General features: G+C 39.7%; 1 protein-coding gene across 10 annotated transcripts in view; it reads right to left on the bottom strand.

Annotated features, from left to right (window-relative positions):
• PLEKHA7 (pleckstrin homology domain containing A7) overlaps window positions 1–16,887 on the bottom strand; it is a 251,076-nt gene that overhangs the window by 98,059 nt on the left and 136,130 nt on the right. For all 10 annotated transcript variants that reach the window (XM_031942079.1, XM_031942084.1, XM_031942089.1 and 7 more), the window contains one exon: window positions 5,871–5,954. In XM_031942079.1, the coding sequence (XP_031797939.1) occupies window positions 5,871–5,954 (84 nt within the window). The remainder of the gene's footprint in view (window positions 1–5,870; window positions 5,955–16,887) is intronic.

Below are 16,887 nucleotides of genomic sequence, written 5' to 3'. Positions count from 1 at the left end.
GGAAATGACAGTGATTTTTTTACAGTATCAATAAAACTTTTAAAAACAAAATGAGTATTATTCAAGGAAGAGAAATGTTAATAGTATAATACAAGGGGATCACTGCTTTTACGAGGTCAGGAAGGGGGGGCAATGAACAATAAAAATGACTTTTCAGATGATATAAAACTGTCCCTCTTTTGAAATGATAAGAGTAACAGTGGACCAAGATGTGGTAGGCATATGAATCTGGAATCACTGCCCTTCTCTGATCCTTAGGATTTTTATTTTGTTTTCCAATAAAATAGAGAAGATGAACTAAATTATCTCTAAAGTCTTCCAAGGACCTGCATCCAAGTTCCAGCTTTGCCACTAACTTGGTAACTCACTTCAAAGTTTAATATCAGAGAAATTAAAACTAAAAACTGTCTCTGGAAGCAGTGGGCTCACCTCTTTCTAAAAGTCTTAGAGCAAAAACTAGATGACCATTCACTGGGAATAGTGGAACAAAAGCTAGATGACCATTCACTGGAGCTAATGGAGTGAGATCTTGGTTATGTACAGGTTGGATGGGATGGACTCTGCTGTCATTTCCCACCTTCAACTTCTGTGACTGCATTTAGGGAATGAGCTAGATCTCTGAACTCATCAGAACAGGAACCTTTTGGCTAGAAAGTATAACTCCTTCATGCCTTCTCAGGCTCTGGTTTTTGCAGGTCTGTTAAATAAATAGGCTGGACTACTAATGAATCTTAAATCTGGTGATTTTTCTTGGTAGCAAAAAATGAAAACCAAGTTTCCCAGGGAATGACATCAGATTTTTTAACCTTAAAAGCCATCTAGCACAATCCCCTGATTTTATAGATGAGGAAACTGAGGCTGAGATAGGAAAGAGGAACTGCTGAAGTAAAAATAGCTGATAAATAAGTGAGGGTAACAGCTGTAAGATAAGTTCTTGAGGCTGAGCATGAGCAGAAAAGTAGATGAGTTGCTTCTGTGTCAGAAAATGGGAGGTAAGACATTCAGCAGAAAACAATTCATATCAAACTGATGAGACGAGGGTCTCTGGGCTCTCCATGCCATTACAGGAAAGAATCATACAGAAGGCTGGAGATCATATATTCTTTGTGCTTCAGATTTCTCATTTGTTTCTGTCTCTCCAGCTGGAAATGATCTTTGCCTCTGCAAATTTCCTTAAAACACTTAATCCAGACTCCTCCTTTACCCCATTCACTCCCTTATTTCAGACTTATACATCCATGTTCTATTTCTCGCACTTCTTAGATTGCAAACTACCTGAGGACAGGGATCATGTCTTTCATCTCTGTAAGCAGGACACAACCCTTGCATAGAGTTTTTAGTAAACATTTATTAAATTAAATCAAACTTAACTTTTTAGCCAAAAGGACCAATTTAACATGTTGCCATCTCTCTCCTCCCAATCCAGAAGGTTTGAAAAACAAAACTGAAAATATTTTCCTTCCCTACATTGGCTAGCTACACATACACTTGCTGCTGCTGCTGCTGCTGCATCTCAAAAATAAAAAGGCAGGTCCCAAAAAGAGGGGTTTTCATTATGATGATCCACTTAAAAAAAAAAAAAAAAAAAAAAAGCCAGTCTCTGCAGACTGTAAAACTGAAAGCTCAGAAGGGACATGACTTATGCTCATAGAATTGCAATGGGCTTAGGTAGAAAGAGAGCATGGACCCAATTAGCCAATAAATCCTGGAGCAACAAGAGCTAAAGAATGAACGTGAAAGCTGAGAGAGCTCATTTTAAGACAAAAAAAAAAAACAAAAAACCCACACACATCAAGGAATAAACTTGAGAAACTTGCTACTAGTAGAGGTGTGAGAGGCTAGCAATATAAACAGGCTCAATGTGAGTTTTAAAAAATACATTCCATAATAAGCCAGCAAAGCACTTCTGCACCATCTCTCTATTTCTTTGGCATGAAATGCTATTTTTAAAAAGTAGGGTGGGGAAGGATAAAGAAAATTGAGGATTTAGAAAAGTCACCATATTTGGTGACCGGGAAGTCTAGAAATTGTAATTGGGAAGAAGCAAGACCAAGACTACCAGTGAGTGACCTTTGAGAGTTTGATGTTGCTCATGGTAAAACTCTGAAATACATCATTATAGGGATGGTTCATGAGTACTTAGAAAAAAAGAAAGTGTCCACTAAAAGCCATTCAAAGCAAATCAGTAGGCCATTTCAGACTCATCTGATTTTATTATCATTATTATTATTATTATTAACAATGTTGCTAGACTCATGGGTCCACAGAATTCCCCTGTCACAAAAGAATACTTGAATTGCATCACCACATTTAACAAAGCTTCACCCAAAAGGCAGGAGGACCAGGATGAAAGGCTAGGGGGATAGCTGAGTTTAATGGATTCAGAAAAGGTGGAACAATAAAATTGAATGACCAATGATCACTGTGAATCATGAGCAATCTGGGGCAGGCTTTGATTTAGGAAAAGAAGGAAAAATAGAATTACAGATTCAGAGCTCAAGGTCATTCAATCAGAATTTAGACCCAGGTTTTGAGACTACAAACCCAGGGGTCTTCCACTCAAAGAATTTCACCATCTTCTGCTGAATCTTTTTCATCAAGGACTTAGATGGAGGCATAAATGTCATGCAGGCACATTATATTTGGAGAGGATATAAAACTGGATGGGTTAGCTAGCATGCTGGATGATGAAATTGGGATCCAAAAAGATTTCATCTGGCTACAATGATAGATAGAATCTAACAAAAAAAAGAAAGGATGATGATAAATCCCGAGACTAGACTTGGATTTAAAACATCCACTGTGCAAGTAGAGTATAGGAAGTATGGGGAAGACATGGTTGGACAACAATTAATATAGAAAGGGCCTGCAGTTTTACTGAGCTGCAAGCTATATAGGAGCTAGCAGTATAACAGAGTAATTCTATTAATTAAGGAGATCATCAGCTACATTAATAGTAATATCCATAAGATTACAAACTCTCAGAGGACAGGGATTGTCTTTTTGCCTCTTCTTTTTATCTCTAGCACTTAGCACAATGCTTGATACATAATAAATATCTAATAAATGTTTATTGATAGATTGAAGGTAAAATTCTGTCAAACTTTGCCTCCAAGCTCTATTTGAAGACCTCCAAAGACAAGAAAACACCTCAAGATTTTCCACTTCTAGATGTTAAGAGAATATTTCTGAGGGGAGTTGAAGAATGATGGAGAATATAATAGCAGCTAGAGGAGAATGGGAGAGATATCCGGAATATGGTAGCATCTTCTGCTGCCCTCAGCAGCTACTCTGACCTTCATTTTGTGTTCTTTTGTTCATACATAGGATTTCTATTCATGAAAAATTTTAAATAGGTTCTTTTGTTTAAGGAATAGTCACAAGACTAAATGACCACCTGAAGACCCTTCCAAGGAGCAGGAGGTTATGAGCAAACTGTAATTTCAAAACAGAATCTGGGAATCTACCTTTCATCACTCACAATTTACATGCTGTGCATTTTCTCTATCTGGAAACACAAGCAACCTTAGCACTCAATTTTTTTCTCTCTTTAAGAAAAAAGAAAGTCACTTGATAACTTTTAGAGACTCATCCCAAAAACTGAAGGTTCAGCAGATTAACAAGCACTCCTGGTCTCCTCCTCACCTCCTCCACATCCAGTCACCTGAATGGGGGGCTGATCCAAGCCTGATACAAAACAAATGAAATGAAGCTCTTTCCCTTAAGGGGCTTGCCATCACTAGGCAGCCCTGGCAGAGATGATCAAGGACATACTTGGAAAACAGATCCAAAAGCAAACACAGGGACTTTTAGGACAGTAATGTTTTGACACCAGAATTAAGCCATCAGTAGTGCAGGTACAGCTAAATGAGAAGTCACTTTCCCACACAGGACCTGCCTCTTCAGGATTGACAAGTCCAGGAATCCTTGGGATTCTGAGAATTGAGTCTGAAGTCTATGTTGGGTGAGTCATTTAAGGAAAAAAAACAAGTATTTATTAAACACCTATTATATGCCAGTCACTGTACTAAGTGCTTTACAAATATTATCTAATTCAATCTTCACAAAAACTGTGCCATTTTTGTCCCCATTTTACAGATGAGGAAACAGAGGCAGTCAGAGATTAAGTGACCCAAGGTCACAGAGCTCCTGGCTCCAGGTTCAGGATTCCATCCACTGACTACTACATTCACAAGCTCAGTTTCCTCATCTGAAAAGTAACAATTAGATCGGATGAACACTGAGGTCCCTTCAAGGCTCCAAATCTATCATCTATGTGAGTAATCAAAGGATCTAGGATTTTTGCCAGTGAAGAAGCTCCTGGCATGGGGGAGTGCTCCCAATAGAGATCAAAACCTAAGCAGGACTTCAGCAAGTTCCTTAGAAAGTTTACTATAGTGTATAGAGGATTCGGGATTTGACCAACATCACAAGACTGATAAACATCAGAAGCAGGATTGGCAACCACTTGATAGCAAACCCCCACCTTTCCCCACTATCCACAAGGGCTCTGGAATTTTTTTTGGTCCCCTCTGGCAATCTGGTGAAGGCTATAGACCCCTTCTTAAGCACTGCGATTTTAAATGCATGAAATAAAACACAGGAGTGCAAAGAAAAACAAAGACTAATGAAAACAAAAAGGTCTTTTCCCCTCTCTAATCAAGTTTACAGAACTTTATGTCACTATCTGTGAACTCTTATCAGCTCTGTGATGCTAAACAAATCACTCAGCCTCTGCCTGCTGTAAAATGGGGACAATGAGAGCATTTTGCCTCCTTGGATTGTTATAAGGATCTCATAAGATAATAGCACACAGTAGGCACTCAATGCTTCTTTCTTCTTCACTTCCTTTTTTTTCTTAATTCCTTTCTCTGTCGTTCTTTCTCCTCTTTTCCTTTCTTCCTTCTTTTCTTCCTTCTCTCTCTCCATTCTTTCCTCTTTCCTTTCTCTTCCTTCTTTTTTCCTTTCCTTCTTTCTTTTCTTTCTTCTCTCCTTTTCTGCCTTCCTTCTTCCTTTCCTTTCCTCTTTCCTTCTTTCCTCCATTCCTTCCTTCTTCCTTTCCTTCTTTCCTTCTTCCCTCCCTCCTTCCTTCCTCCTTTCCTTCCTTGAGGGCTAAAAATCTCTCTGTAATAGATATGATTGAAAAATTATGCTCACAAGCTAAGAGATTTAGAGTTGAAAGGAACCTTAGCATTCACAAAGTCCTATCTCTTCATTTTAGAAATGAACTAACAAGTCCACAGAGGTCACATGCCTTTCCGGGGTCACAAAGTCAATAAGCATCTGGGGTAAATTTTGAATTCTTCCAACTCCAAATTCAGTGCCTTAGCCATTAAATCCTGCTTCCTACCTATCAAATAGCAAAGAACAAGGGCTCCAAGGGAAGACCAGCAGGCTTGACAGGCACTTAAAATACTTAGGAAAAAATTACCTGAATCAAAATAATACCATCCTAGCAAGAAGTCTCCATGTATGTATGGTTAGTGGTTCAGTGGAAAGCAGGTTTAGTTTTTTTAAGAAGTTCTGGAATCATTAATGTAATACTGCTACCCCTCACACACATATATAATACCACTGGCCTCAGCCCCCACACTCTTCTCTAGACTGCTACTTCCAGAATTTAATAAGATTTCCATTTTTCATCTTTTATTAACGACCGTATTTTTCTCAGAGAAAAAAGCAGCCAGATTTTGTTTTGAGCTAACAATAGCACTTTACACCCCCAGATTGTTATGAGGATCAATTAAGATAATATCTATAAAGCTCTTTGCATAGTCCCTCATACACAGTAGGTTCTTAATCCTTGTTTCTTTCCCACAAGCTGCTGGACCATCCTGGGATAAGAAGAACAGGAAAAAAATGGTACTTACCCTTCCTGAAGAATAAATTCAATATTTTCTGGAGAAAACTGTCCAGTCACAGGATGCCTAAATGCTGTGGTCTGCTGATTGTGGCTAGAGAGAAAGACAAAGAGAATGAGAATGAACATGAGTGGGAATCTGGACTGTGAAAAATATGACTTGAGACAAAATAAAATTTCTGAAATGGCTCTGTATTTACAGAGACTCCCTTCCTCCCGCTTCCCCCTCCACAAATTTGTGTTTTAATCGTAGCCATGAGCTGAGCCCAATTTCCGGATAGGGTCACGGGGTTTACAGCCTTCTCTATCATTCTCTCACAGACATGTTGAATGTGGCGAAGGCACGCAGGATTTATGAAGCAGACCACCGCCCAGGCTGACTCAAGCATCAGTCTCCCAAAGTGAGAAAGACGCTACAAGTCAACTGGGTTTTGCCATTATGAGAATTTACTGAGCATCCTGTAGAAGGAGTAGGTGAGGGTCTTATTCAACAAAATTAAGAAATCTCATAGATTTATTTTCAAAAAACATGATCTAAAAAAGCAAAGACTATCAAGATGAAGTATATTTTTTTTTCCTTTGCATAAATGAAAGGGAAATATGGGCACAGAATACTATATACTAACCCCACTCCCCTTTTCAAACATGGGAGGTCTCTGTGGTACGCAGGGGTTTTTAAGAAACAATGATGTGGGGACAGCTGGGCGGTGCAGTGGATAGAGCACCAGCCCTGGAGTCAGGAGGAGGAAGAGGAAGAAGAAGAGGAGAAGGAAGAAAAGAATGATGTCATGGAAGAAAAAAATGGCATCAATAATTCCTTTGTTGACTCTTCATGACTATTTAGCGTTATCTTGGCAAAAATACTGGAATGGTTGGCCATTTCCTTCATTTTATAGATGAGTAAATCAAGGCAAACAAGATTAAGTGACTTTCCACAGCCAGGAAGTATCTGAGGCCAGATTAAAACGCCGGTATTCCTGATTCCAGGTGTGGTGCTCTATCCACTGTGCCAGCCAGCTACCCAGTCTCAATTAATATTTAAAACTTAAACGGAAAGAATAAGGACGGGACCTTATGTCATTAATCCAGGGAACTGTCAGATGATAAAACTTTCTCTACATTATAATCTTTGATAATTGTAAAAAATGATAATAATAATAATAAAATTAAAAGAAATAAATTCTAAGAATAATTAAAAAGGTCAAGGTCTCCCATTTCATCCAGGGCCACCTCCAATTGTCTTGCTCTCTCTCCAGCCAATGGACTCAGATGGCTCTGGAGGAGAACCTGAGGCAGGTGATCTTGCAATGGCCTCTCTCCCTTAAATCCAATTCACTTGCATGTCATGGCACCCCCTCTCTGATATCAGGGTCCTCTTTGAGAAGGAAGAACAACAAGAATGCTTCTATTTCTGAAATCTCAACATGGGGAGTATATCTCCACCTACCATCAGGATAATTTCAAAGGTAAAAAGGTGAAAGTACGGGTACCTGAGGGAGCAGTAGCCCAGAGCAGGTGCTGCCAAATACAATCACCGGCCTTTTTTTCTGGTACAAATAGTCACGTTTATTAATGGTTGGAATGCAGTTAGACATAGGGAGTGGGGATCAGGAGAGAACAGAAGTCTCAGAGTAGGTACAGGATGTGGGAGGTCCCAAGGTTGGGAAATACTCCCCCTCTTTTTTTTTTTGAGCTAAGTTCACCTCAAAAGAGTTTTTGTTTTTCTCACCAACAGTCCCAGAGACAATAGCTCCATAGTTGAAAGGAATCTCAGAGGTCTTTTAGTCTAATTCATCCATTTTATAGATGAGAAAACTGAGACTTAAGATGGCAATTCAGCATTCAGGATGAAGTTAAAAGGCAGAGCTAGAATTTAAATCCTGCTCCTGAATCTCAAGTAAATAAATAAAAAATAAATAAAAGTCCTGAGGTATCATGTAAAGGCCACTAAGATGGAATCAATGGAGCTGAATTCAAGCCTGGACACTTTGCTGACCCAAAACGTGGGAAAACGAATAAGTCACTTTACCCCTGACTTAGGACTTGGGGGTACTCATCTGGAAAATGGGATAATAATCTTTGCATTCTCTCCCTCCAGGGTTTATGATGAAGTACTAAGTAAACTATAAAACTCTAAAGAGATGAGGCCTGCTTCATTACCACTGTTATTACTGTTCTACCATAATCTGAGGGTGGTACCTTCCCTGGGAAGACATTCTCACGGGATCCCACTTAGAATAACAATCGTAGTTGACATTTCTGTAATGCTGTGGGGATTTCAAGGCACTTTCTTCCCAACAACCTCATAATATAAATAGTACACGTTCTTATTCCTACATTTTTCCCGAGAGGCAACTAGAGTTTTCAGACACCAGATCCAGGGCCCTTTCTTTCAACAATACCAGTGATCTCAAACTCAAGTAGAAATTAATTCCTCTTGACTTAGAAAGCCACAAATTAACATCATCTATGTTTTATTGCATTTTTATTTATTTTGTTAAACATTTCCCAATTCTGTTTAATCTGGTCTGAGCCACTCTGTGGTTGCAGTTTTGTCTGTGGTCTGAGTTGGATACCTCAGGACTCCGTTGTACCGCAGTTCATTAAATTTGCAGAGAGATTTACAACAAAGACAAGCCCAGGTCTTCAAAGCTTTGCTAAGCTCCAAGTCTACCCTGGTCCTTCATGTGGACACCCCCTCCCCTCGGAAGATCTGTGGATTGGGAAGGGAGCTAATTAATGTGGAGGAGCTCAGGTCCTAACAAGTCCGTTGTGGAACATACAAAGCCACCACCATGGAGTTTCATTTCCCAGCTCTCTGGGCTGGACATAAAGCAAGAAACAAACCAAATCACTGGTCTCTGGCCGGCAGGAAGAAGCCGCGGCTTCTCAGAATGGGTGTCTGGAGAATGCACAAGGAGAGCTATTTGAGATTCCTGCTTTAAAAAATGCTTCCCAGGCACTCGGCCCCCTCTCCATACACAGGGTTGCAGGACTCAGAGTCAGACATGCCCAGCGAGATCCTCTCCAACCCCCTCCATTTGAAGAGCAGAGAGGTTGCCTTGTCTAAAATAATGGGGTATTAAGGAGTGAGATTGGGATTTGAACTCCAGAGCCAGCGTCCTTTCAACTGCACACTGCCCAATCCTTGGGACATCAGTGTCTCACACTAAGTAAATATTTATGGGTGCCCTTGGGATGTACCGTTTATTTCAGATATAGTAATTTGGATACCTCTCTTAATCCAAGGTAGCCTGAGCTACCACCCAGTTTAATAAGACCTCAGGCCAACTCTGCCTTCAGTATTTGGAGGAGCCAATTCTTTTTCCCTCCACAAAAGCCACAAGGTTCTAAGTTCCCTGGACCCCGTTAGAGAAATGCACTGCCCCTGGTGGGCTTCCATGGACATTAAAGACATCGATACCTTCTACACCAGGATGCCCTCAAAGGAGAAGCCTTGGAGCCCACAGATATTGCTACTGTGGCTGCACTTTAAGGTGACACGCAGTAGCAGATAGGTTCAATTTCTTTTTTGGACAAAGTGTGCGGTCCCCAGAGGGCACTTATAAATACCATACAACCACAAGCAGCAATTACTGACATCCAGTAGCTCAGACTGGCTTAGGTCTAGTATCAGTGGACCTTTTAGTTTGTATAAGCTGGCTTCAAAGTGGGTCTTGCTCTCCAACATAGTAAAACGCGACAATGGAAGAAATGGGTTATTCATTTGGCAAAGCCGGGTGGCAAGTACCCGACCTCACCTCTGTAAAAAGGCCAGTTATACGGCTACCCAATACTAAATTATCCACAAACTCACTCTTAGCCAAAAGCAATACTAAGCCCTAACAAGGGCAGGGCAACTGGGGCTTTGACCCAAGTTGCCAAATTATTTACAGAGTGCTAATAGAAAGTCTACTCCTTCAGCAGGTAGGAACAATTAAGATGAGCGCTGCATTAGCAAGAATAATTAATTAAAAATAATTAAATAAAGTAAGAAGCTACTGGATATCACAGGTTTTCAGTCCTATAGATTCTCGGGTCTTGAGCTTCTAAGTCTCATTCTCACCCTCCCCTCTTTCAACTGAATTTTTTTTTTTTTTTGCTCCAAACACCAGAATTTCTAGTTAAAGCTCAGCTGAAAGCACAGACATAGATTCCTAGAAATCTAGAATTAGAACAGGGGTCGGAGAACGTCTGGGGAAGAAAACAAATGACTAACCTGAGGTCACAGTGCTAGCTCATGGCAAAGTCAGGACTCAACCCTGGGTCTCCTGGCTTTCTGGGATCATTCTTTCCACTGCACTGTATTATCATAAACACTTCTGAGCAGTATCATTTTAATCTTGTCTATATATAAGTACTCTCCTATGTCAGCCCAGGGCCCCCTCATGATGCTCCAGCCTGTTCTATTCCCTGATATTAAGAGTGAACATACCCAATGAGTCTGTCTTGGGACACAATGAACAAGCACAGACACATTTGCCGAAATACCTGTTTCGGAACCTGTGCAGCCACCCTCTTCCTTGGCCAGGAGGGTCAGGCTTTAAGCCAGATGGAGAGTAAGAGCTCTCCCTCCTTTAGAAAAGAGGAAAAAAACCTCACAAGGGTTTGTGGCTCTCCCTTGTCAACCCAGGAATGAAACGATGCAACTCCTAAGAGGCAGCAAAACCCAAACCTTCAATTTCCACCTGTCACTGCTTCCATTCCACTGGGGATGCTGTGATGAGTAAGACTGAGTCCTTTCTTTCAAGAGCTCAGTCTAGCCAGGAAGATAATATGGTATAAACAAACCAGGGTTCTAATACAGGATCTAAGTGCATGGGAGACATAGAAGGTGGAATGAGAATGAGGGAGGGGGAAGCATTTAGCAAGCACCCACTCTGTGCCAGGCACGGTACCAAAATCAGCCATCGGGAAGCACCTGGAAGAGTGGGAGGGGAGAGGAGAATCCTAGAAGACCTCATGGAGAAGGTGGCATTTGAGCTGAGCCTTGAACATTGGGTAGATTTTTAACAGAGACCAGGGTTGAGGTAAGAGGGTAAATTCAGGTCTATTCCAAGCAAAGATGGAATAAGTGGAGGAAGGGAGAAAATGAGCCAGATTGGGGAAATGACTCTTTCAGTTCATGATGGGGTGGAAGTGGGGGGCAAAGTTTATTGTAAGAGAACATAAAAAGAAGTAGAGTTGGACCAAGAAGCTTGGGCTGTATTCAATAGTAGACAGTTGGGAAATATTCAAGATTTATCTAAACAAAGCAGTGACCCAGACAGAACTACATATGAGAATGTATTTGGCAGGTAGAAAAGCTGGCTTGAAGCGGGGCGGAGGGTAAAGTAGAGATGAGGAGACCAGCTAGGAGGCTGACATGATGAGGTGAGAGGTGATGGGGGCTATACTAGGCTGGGAGCCTTGGGAATGGAGATGCTCTGAATATCTATTAGAAGTCATTCCCATCAAGCAATCATCCAATTCCTGTCACATTAAAGGGTAGTTCCAGACACATACATGGACTGAATAAGCTCATAGGTGACAAAGAACCTTTTCTGGGAGGAGATTCTGAATAGTGGGCAGCAGCAGGAGACAGAGAGAGAAGGGGAAAGGGAAAAGGGGGAAGGGGTGGAGAGAGACAAAAGGCAAAAAGGAGAGGGAAAGGGGCTAATACTGTCAGGCCAGGGACTCATTTGCCTTTTTCCTAAATGAAATCAAAAGTCTCCGTTACATATTATAGTAATCTTTTAAAAAATACTCTCCAGAGGTCTCAAAATAACTTGAATCCAGTCAAACAAAGCTTTCTTTTTGAAGGGCAAAAAACAGTGTTAACTAGGAGACTACAGCAATGCTCCTCTGAGATTTGGAGGGGAAAATGTGTCCATCAACACTTTGTTCTCATTCAGCCTCAGGCTACTTTAAAAAAATAAGAATCAACTTAAAAAAAAAAAAAAAAAAAAAAAAAGACACTCATCAAGCTCTAGCAGCCAGCCTTAGAATACCCTTCAAAATCCTTAATTGCCCTTCTCCAGCATCATAAACCACTGAACTTCGTTAAGCCTGAACCAACCTCTTGCTGGTAACTGAAAATCCTGTCTCATTTGTAAATGAATTTGAATGTAAAAAGCTTAATCATTGATCCCAAAGCCACGTTTAGAACAGACATTAAGGATGTTGCTTTTCAATTTCCTTAGGAGACCATAAACCTCCTGAGAAAATCAGTTAGCAAATGGCTTTCTCAGGAAGATTTAGATTTCTGGTGGGAGAAGCTATTTAAGAATCGCATTTCTCCCAGAGAAGCATGGGCTACCTTTGGAAACATGGCATTCCCCCCACTAGTGGTTTCCAAGCTTAGATTGGATGGATGGATGCTCAGATGCAAGCTACAGATTCCAGTTGGGTCAGATGGATTCTAGGGTCCCTTTCCACATTCCAGTGGAGGAATGCTAGACTTGAAAATTCCAAGAACATAATTTAGGAATATAATGCAAAGTTTTGTTTTTATAACCTTCATCACAAAGCAAGAAGAAAATTGCTCCAAGGAGCAAGTGAATTTTACAGGGAACATGGAGACCTTCCTATGCCACTTAACCCTCACCAAGGAAGAATTCAGAAAGAATTCAGACTCCAAACGCTGCCTCCGTCACTGACTACTTGCGTGATTTGGGGCTGGTCACTGAACCCCTTTGGGCCTCCATTTTCTCATTAGTATTATTAGGGAATTAAACTTAAGTGACTTCCAAAATCCCTTTCGCTTCTAAGTCTATGATCTATGATCACTTCAATCATTTTGTCTTGTTCAAGATTAACTTCTTTCCACTACCTTCTTGGCTGAGCTGTTTTAAAATAGTTTGAAGCACCCAAGGAGGGACAAAAGAGCTCAAGAATGAAATTCTGTAGATACATAGGGAAACAGTTCTATTGAGGAGGAAATTGGCATTTATCTGAAGAGACCATTGTCGATGCAAAAGGAAGTCACCAACCAAATCATATTGGAGATGGCCAGGTGACAGGATGAATATCCGAGTGTGGTATGGTCCTGTAAACAAGAAAGCTGATATGATCTGAGGCTGCTGAAGGGAATTGATTGACAAAAAAAAAAAAAAAATGGTGAGATTTTAAACCAATCTCTACTGGGGAAAAGGGGAGAATCAAAGGAGGGATAAGACCTTTACTAAGGGCAAATGATGACAAATGACAACAGAGAGAAAGTAGGCTGTTCAGTTAGACTGTTCAATTACCTACATTCCATTCAAAGTGACAGGGATTGCTTAATAGTTTAGAGGTGATACCCACTGCCAAGGCCACCAGCTTAGTACAAAAACCCTCATCCCCTCTCACGCGGATATGAAGTCTTCTAGCTAGTTCTCCTCACCCCTACTCTGCCTGCCTCCCCCTTTTCTTTTGCTTATGATTTCTCTTTGAAGGAGAAAAACCATTAAGATGAAAATGACAGGAGAAAATGGCTAATTAGGAGATAAGAAGATACCAAAAATTCTAGAATGGGTCATTAAATAAAAATAGTTGATGAAAATCTAAGAAAAGGAAGCAGAGAGTCCATATGGTTTCATCAAAAACAGATCAATGCCAAACTGCCCTTTTTTCTTTTTCTGACAGGATTACTAAACCAATTTTGGCAAAACTTTTGATAAAGAATCTCATGACATTTTCATGGAGAGGATGAAAAGATATTAGATGATAATATAACCAGGTAGATTCAGATCTGGTTGGATGGTCAACAGAAATAGCTGTTAATGAGGCAGGAGGTCTCTAGGGGCATACCCTCAAGGATCTTTGCTTGACCCTGTGCTGTTTAACATTCTTACTGATGACTTAGATAAAAGTATAGATGACATGCTCATCAAATTTGCATATAACACAAAGGCAGAATAGAGAATTAACATATAAGATAACAGAATCTGGATGCAAAAGACTTTTGACAGATGAGAACCAAAAGCTAAATTAAATAAAATAAAATTCAACAGGGAATCAATGTTAAGTTTTACACTTAAGTACAAAAAATCAACTTCCAGAGCACAAGATGAAAGAGAGATGCTTAGACAGCAGATGTTTAAAAAAAAGAGATCTGGGGCTTTTAGCAGACTTCAAGCTCAGTGAGTCTCAGTAAGTTGATTTGGTAGCTAAAAATCACTAATGCAACTTTGGGTTGGATTAAAAGGCATGAGTTGTAGGCACAAAGAGGTGATGGCTTCACGTGCTTTGCCCTTATTACATGCCATCTGGAGTACTGTGTTCATTTATGGGCACCATAGCTTTAAAAGGATATTAGTAAGCTGGACAATGTTCATAGGAAGGCAACCAGCACAGTGAAAGGGGCCTTGAGGGGCAGGTAAAGGACATATTTAGTCTGAAGAAAAGAAGAGTCAGCAGTAGGAAGTGAAAGTTGTCAAAGGAGAAAGGATCAGTCTTGGTCCCAGATAACAGAACCAGAAACAATGGGTAGAAGTCTCAAAAAGACCAATTTAGGCTTGAGGTCAGAAAAAAAAAAATTACTAATGATTAGGTCTGTCCAAGTGTGGGAGGATGAGACCATGATGCAGATTCTCCCCAACTTAATAAGAGTGAGAGAAGCAATTTTACATTCACACAGAACCTTGGTACAAAGACCTACATCACCTAAAAGCCTGGAGTCCTCACTGTGAATAGTAGGAGCCTAATAAGTGTTTATTCAATTGGATGGGCATCCAAAAGCCATTCTGGCAAGTCATATACAGATACTCTTTCAGGTGATAAACTAGGTTAAAGAACTGAAACCTCGAAAACCCCAGGGTGAAGGGAGTCTGCCAAACTCTTCCATCCTCATTAGTATAATTAAAAACAATACACAACCTGTTCTTAACAATCCATTAAATATATCAGCACTAGAAATGTTTGTAGCAACCCTTTTATGGAGGCAAGGAACTTAGAAACTGAGTGGCTGCCCATCAGTTGGAGAATGGTATATAAAGTTAATGGAATATTGCTGTTCTATAAGAAATGACCAGCAGGATGATTTCAGAGAGACCTACATGAACTGATGCCAAATGAAGTGAGTAGAATCAAGAGAATGTTGTCCACAGCAACAAGATTCTGTGATGATCAACTGTGATGGACGTAGTTCTTTTCTTTCTTTCTTTCTTTTTAATTATAGCTTTTTATTTACAAGATATATGCATGAGTAATTTTTCAGCATTGACCCTTGCAAAACCTTCTGTTCCAACTTTTCCCCTCTTTCCTCCCCATCCCTTCCCCCAGATGGCAGGTTGACCAGCACATGTTAAATATGTTAAAGTATAAGTTAAATACAATATATGTATACATGTCCATACAGTTATTTTGCTGCACAAGAAGACTCGGACTTTGAAATAGTGTACAATTAACTGTGAAGGAAATCAAAAATGCAGGCGGACAAAAACAGAGAGATTGGAAATGCTATGTAGTGGTTCATACTCATTTTCCAGAGTTCTTTCACTGGGTGTAGCTGGTTCTATTCATTATTAAACAAATGAAACTGATTTGGTTCATCTCATTGTTGAAGAGAGCCAGGACTTGGTTCTTTTCAACAGCAAGGTGATTTAGGCTAGTTCCAAAGATCTTGTGATAGAGAGAGTCATCTGCCCCCAGAGAAGGGACTGTGGGGGCTGAATATGGATCACAACAACATAGTATTTTCCCTTTTTTGTTGTTGTTTACTTGCTTTTTTCCCTTTCATATTTTTGTCTTTTTGATCTGATTTTTCTTGTGTAACAAGATAAATGTGGAAATGTCTTTAGAAGAAATACACATGTTTAACTTATATTGGATTGCCTTCTGTCGAGGTGGGGGGAAGGGAGGGAGAAAAATTTGGAATACAAGGTTTTGCAAGGGTTAATATTGAAAACTATCTTTGCATATATTTTGGAAATAAAAAGCCATTATTTAATATATATATATGTCGGCTCTGAAAACATTTAGATATTCTCACACATCACTGTAAGACAGATCTTCACTTTTGTTTTTCAAATCCTGATTTCTACTCCTTTAACCCTCTTCCTAATTGCCCTGTCCATCTGAGTTCTGTCCAATTAGCCCTGGCTTTTCCATTGTTGTTTGGCCAACTCAGGACTTTTAATGGAATTCTGGAGGAAATGATTTTAAGCCAAGTTCATATACTGATAAAATAACACCAACACCTCAGATTTCAATAGCATTTAAAGTTGGCAAAAGGCAAAAGGCTGCGGGGTACAAAGTTCAACTATTATAATCTCCATTTTACAGATAGGGAAATTGAGTCTCAGACACTTAAAGTGATACGTTCAAAGTCTATGTCAAGATATGAACACAGACTTCAGATTCCAAGACCCAGTGCTCATTAAAAAAAAAAAAAAATCAACTCCCTAGTACTGATTTTGTTAGATATTTATGGGATTGAGATTCTAGCTATAAAACTGTTCCCAAATACAAAGCTCTGTATAATAGCCCCAGAACTAAAAGAATAATTTTCTTTTGGGTTATGACACCATAAAATTAAGCTCTTATTTACATGTCTAAGAACTCAGCCAAGGGGCTATATAAGGTAAAATCAACCTGAAACCAACATCATCACTTTTAACATTTGCAAAGCATCATTACTAGAGAGGTAGGGTTACCAAAAATTAGCTCTTGAACAGTGGTGACCACCACCCTTAAGAAACAAGATTTTAGAATTGAAAGAGACCCCAAAAGGTCCGTCAGCTAATCTGGGAGGGGATTCTTTTTTGCATCATAAATTCCCTGAGTAGTTTGGGGAACCCAATGGAATGTTTCTCAGAATACTATTTTATATGCAGAAAATAAAATACATAGTATTACAATGGAAACTGATCATTTTAGAATAAGGATGTAATTTTTTCTTATCCAAATTCAATAACCTCTTGAAATTCACCAATTAAGAATTCCTGATCTAATCTGATCACTTCATTTATTTTACAGGTGAGGAAACTGAGGACCCGACAGGATTAAGTGACTTCCTTAAAATCACAGATGTTATTAAGTAGCAGAACTGGGATTTGAACTCTTTG

Source organism: Sarcophilus harrisii, chromosome 6 (genome assembly GCF_902635505.1).
Source record: "Sarcophilus harrisii chromosome 6, mSarHar1.11, whole genome shotgun sequence".
NCBI lineage: Eukaryota > Metazoa > Chordata > Mammalia > Dasyuromorphia > Dasyuridae > Sarcophilus > Sarcophilus harrisii.
The sequence above is the reverse complement of the archived record's forward strand: the minus strand, read 5'-3'. Positions and strand labels throughout refer to the sequence as shown.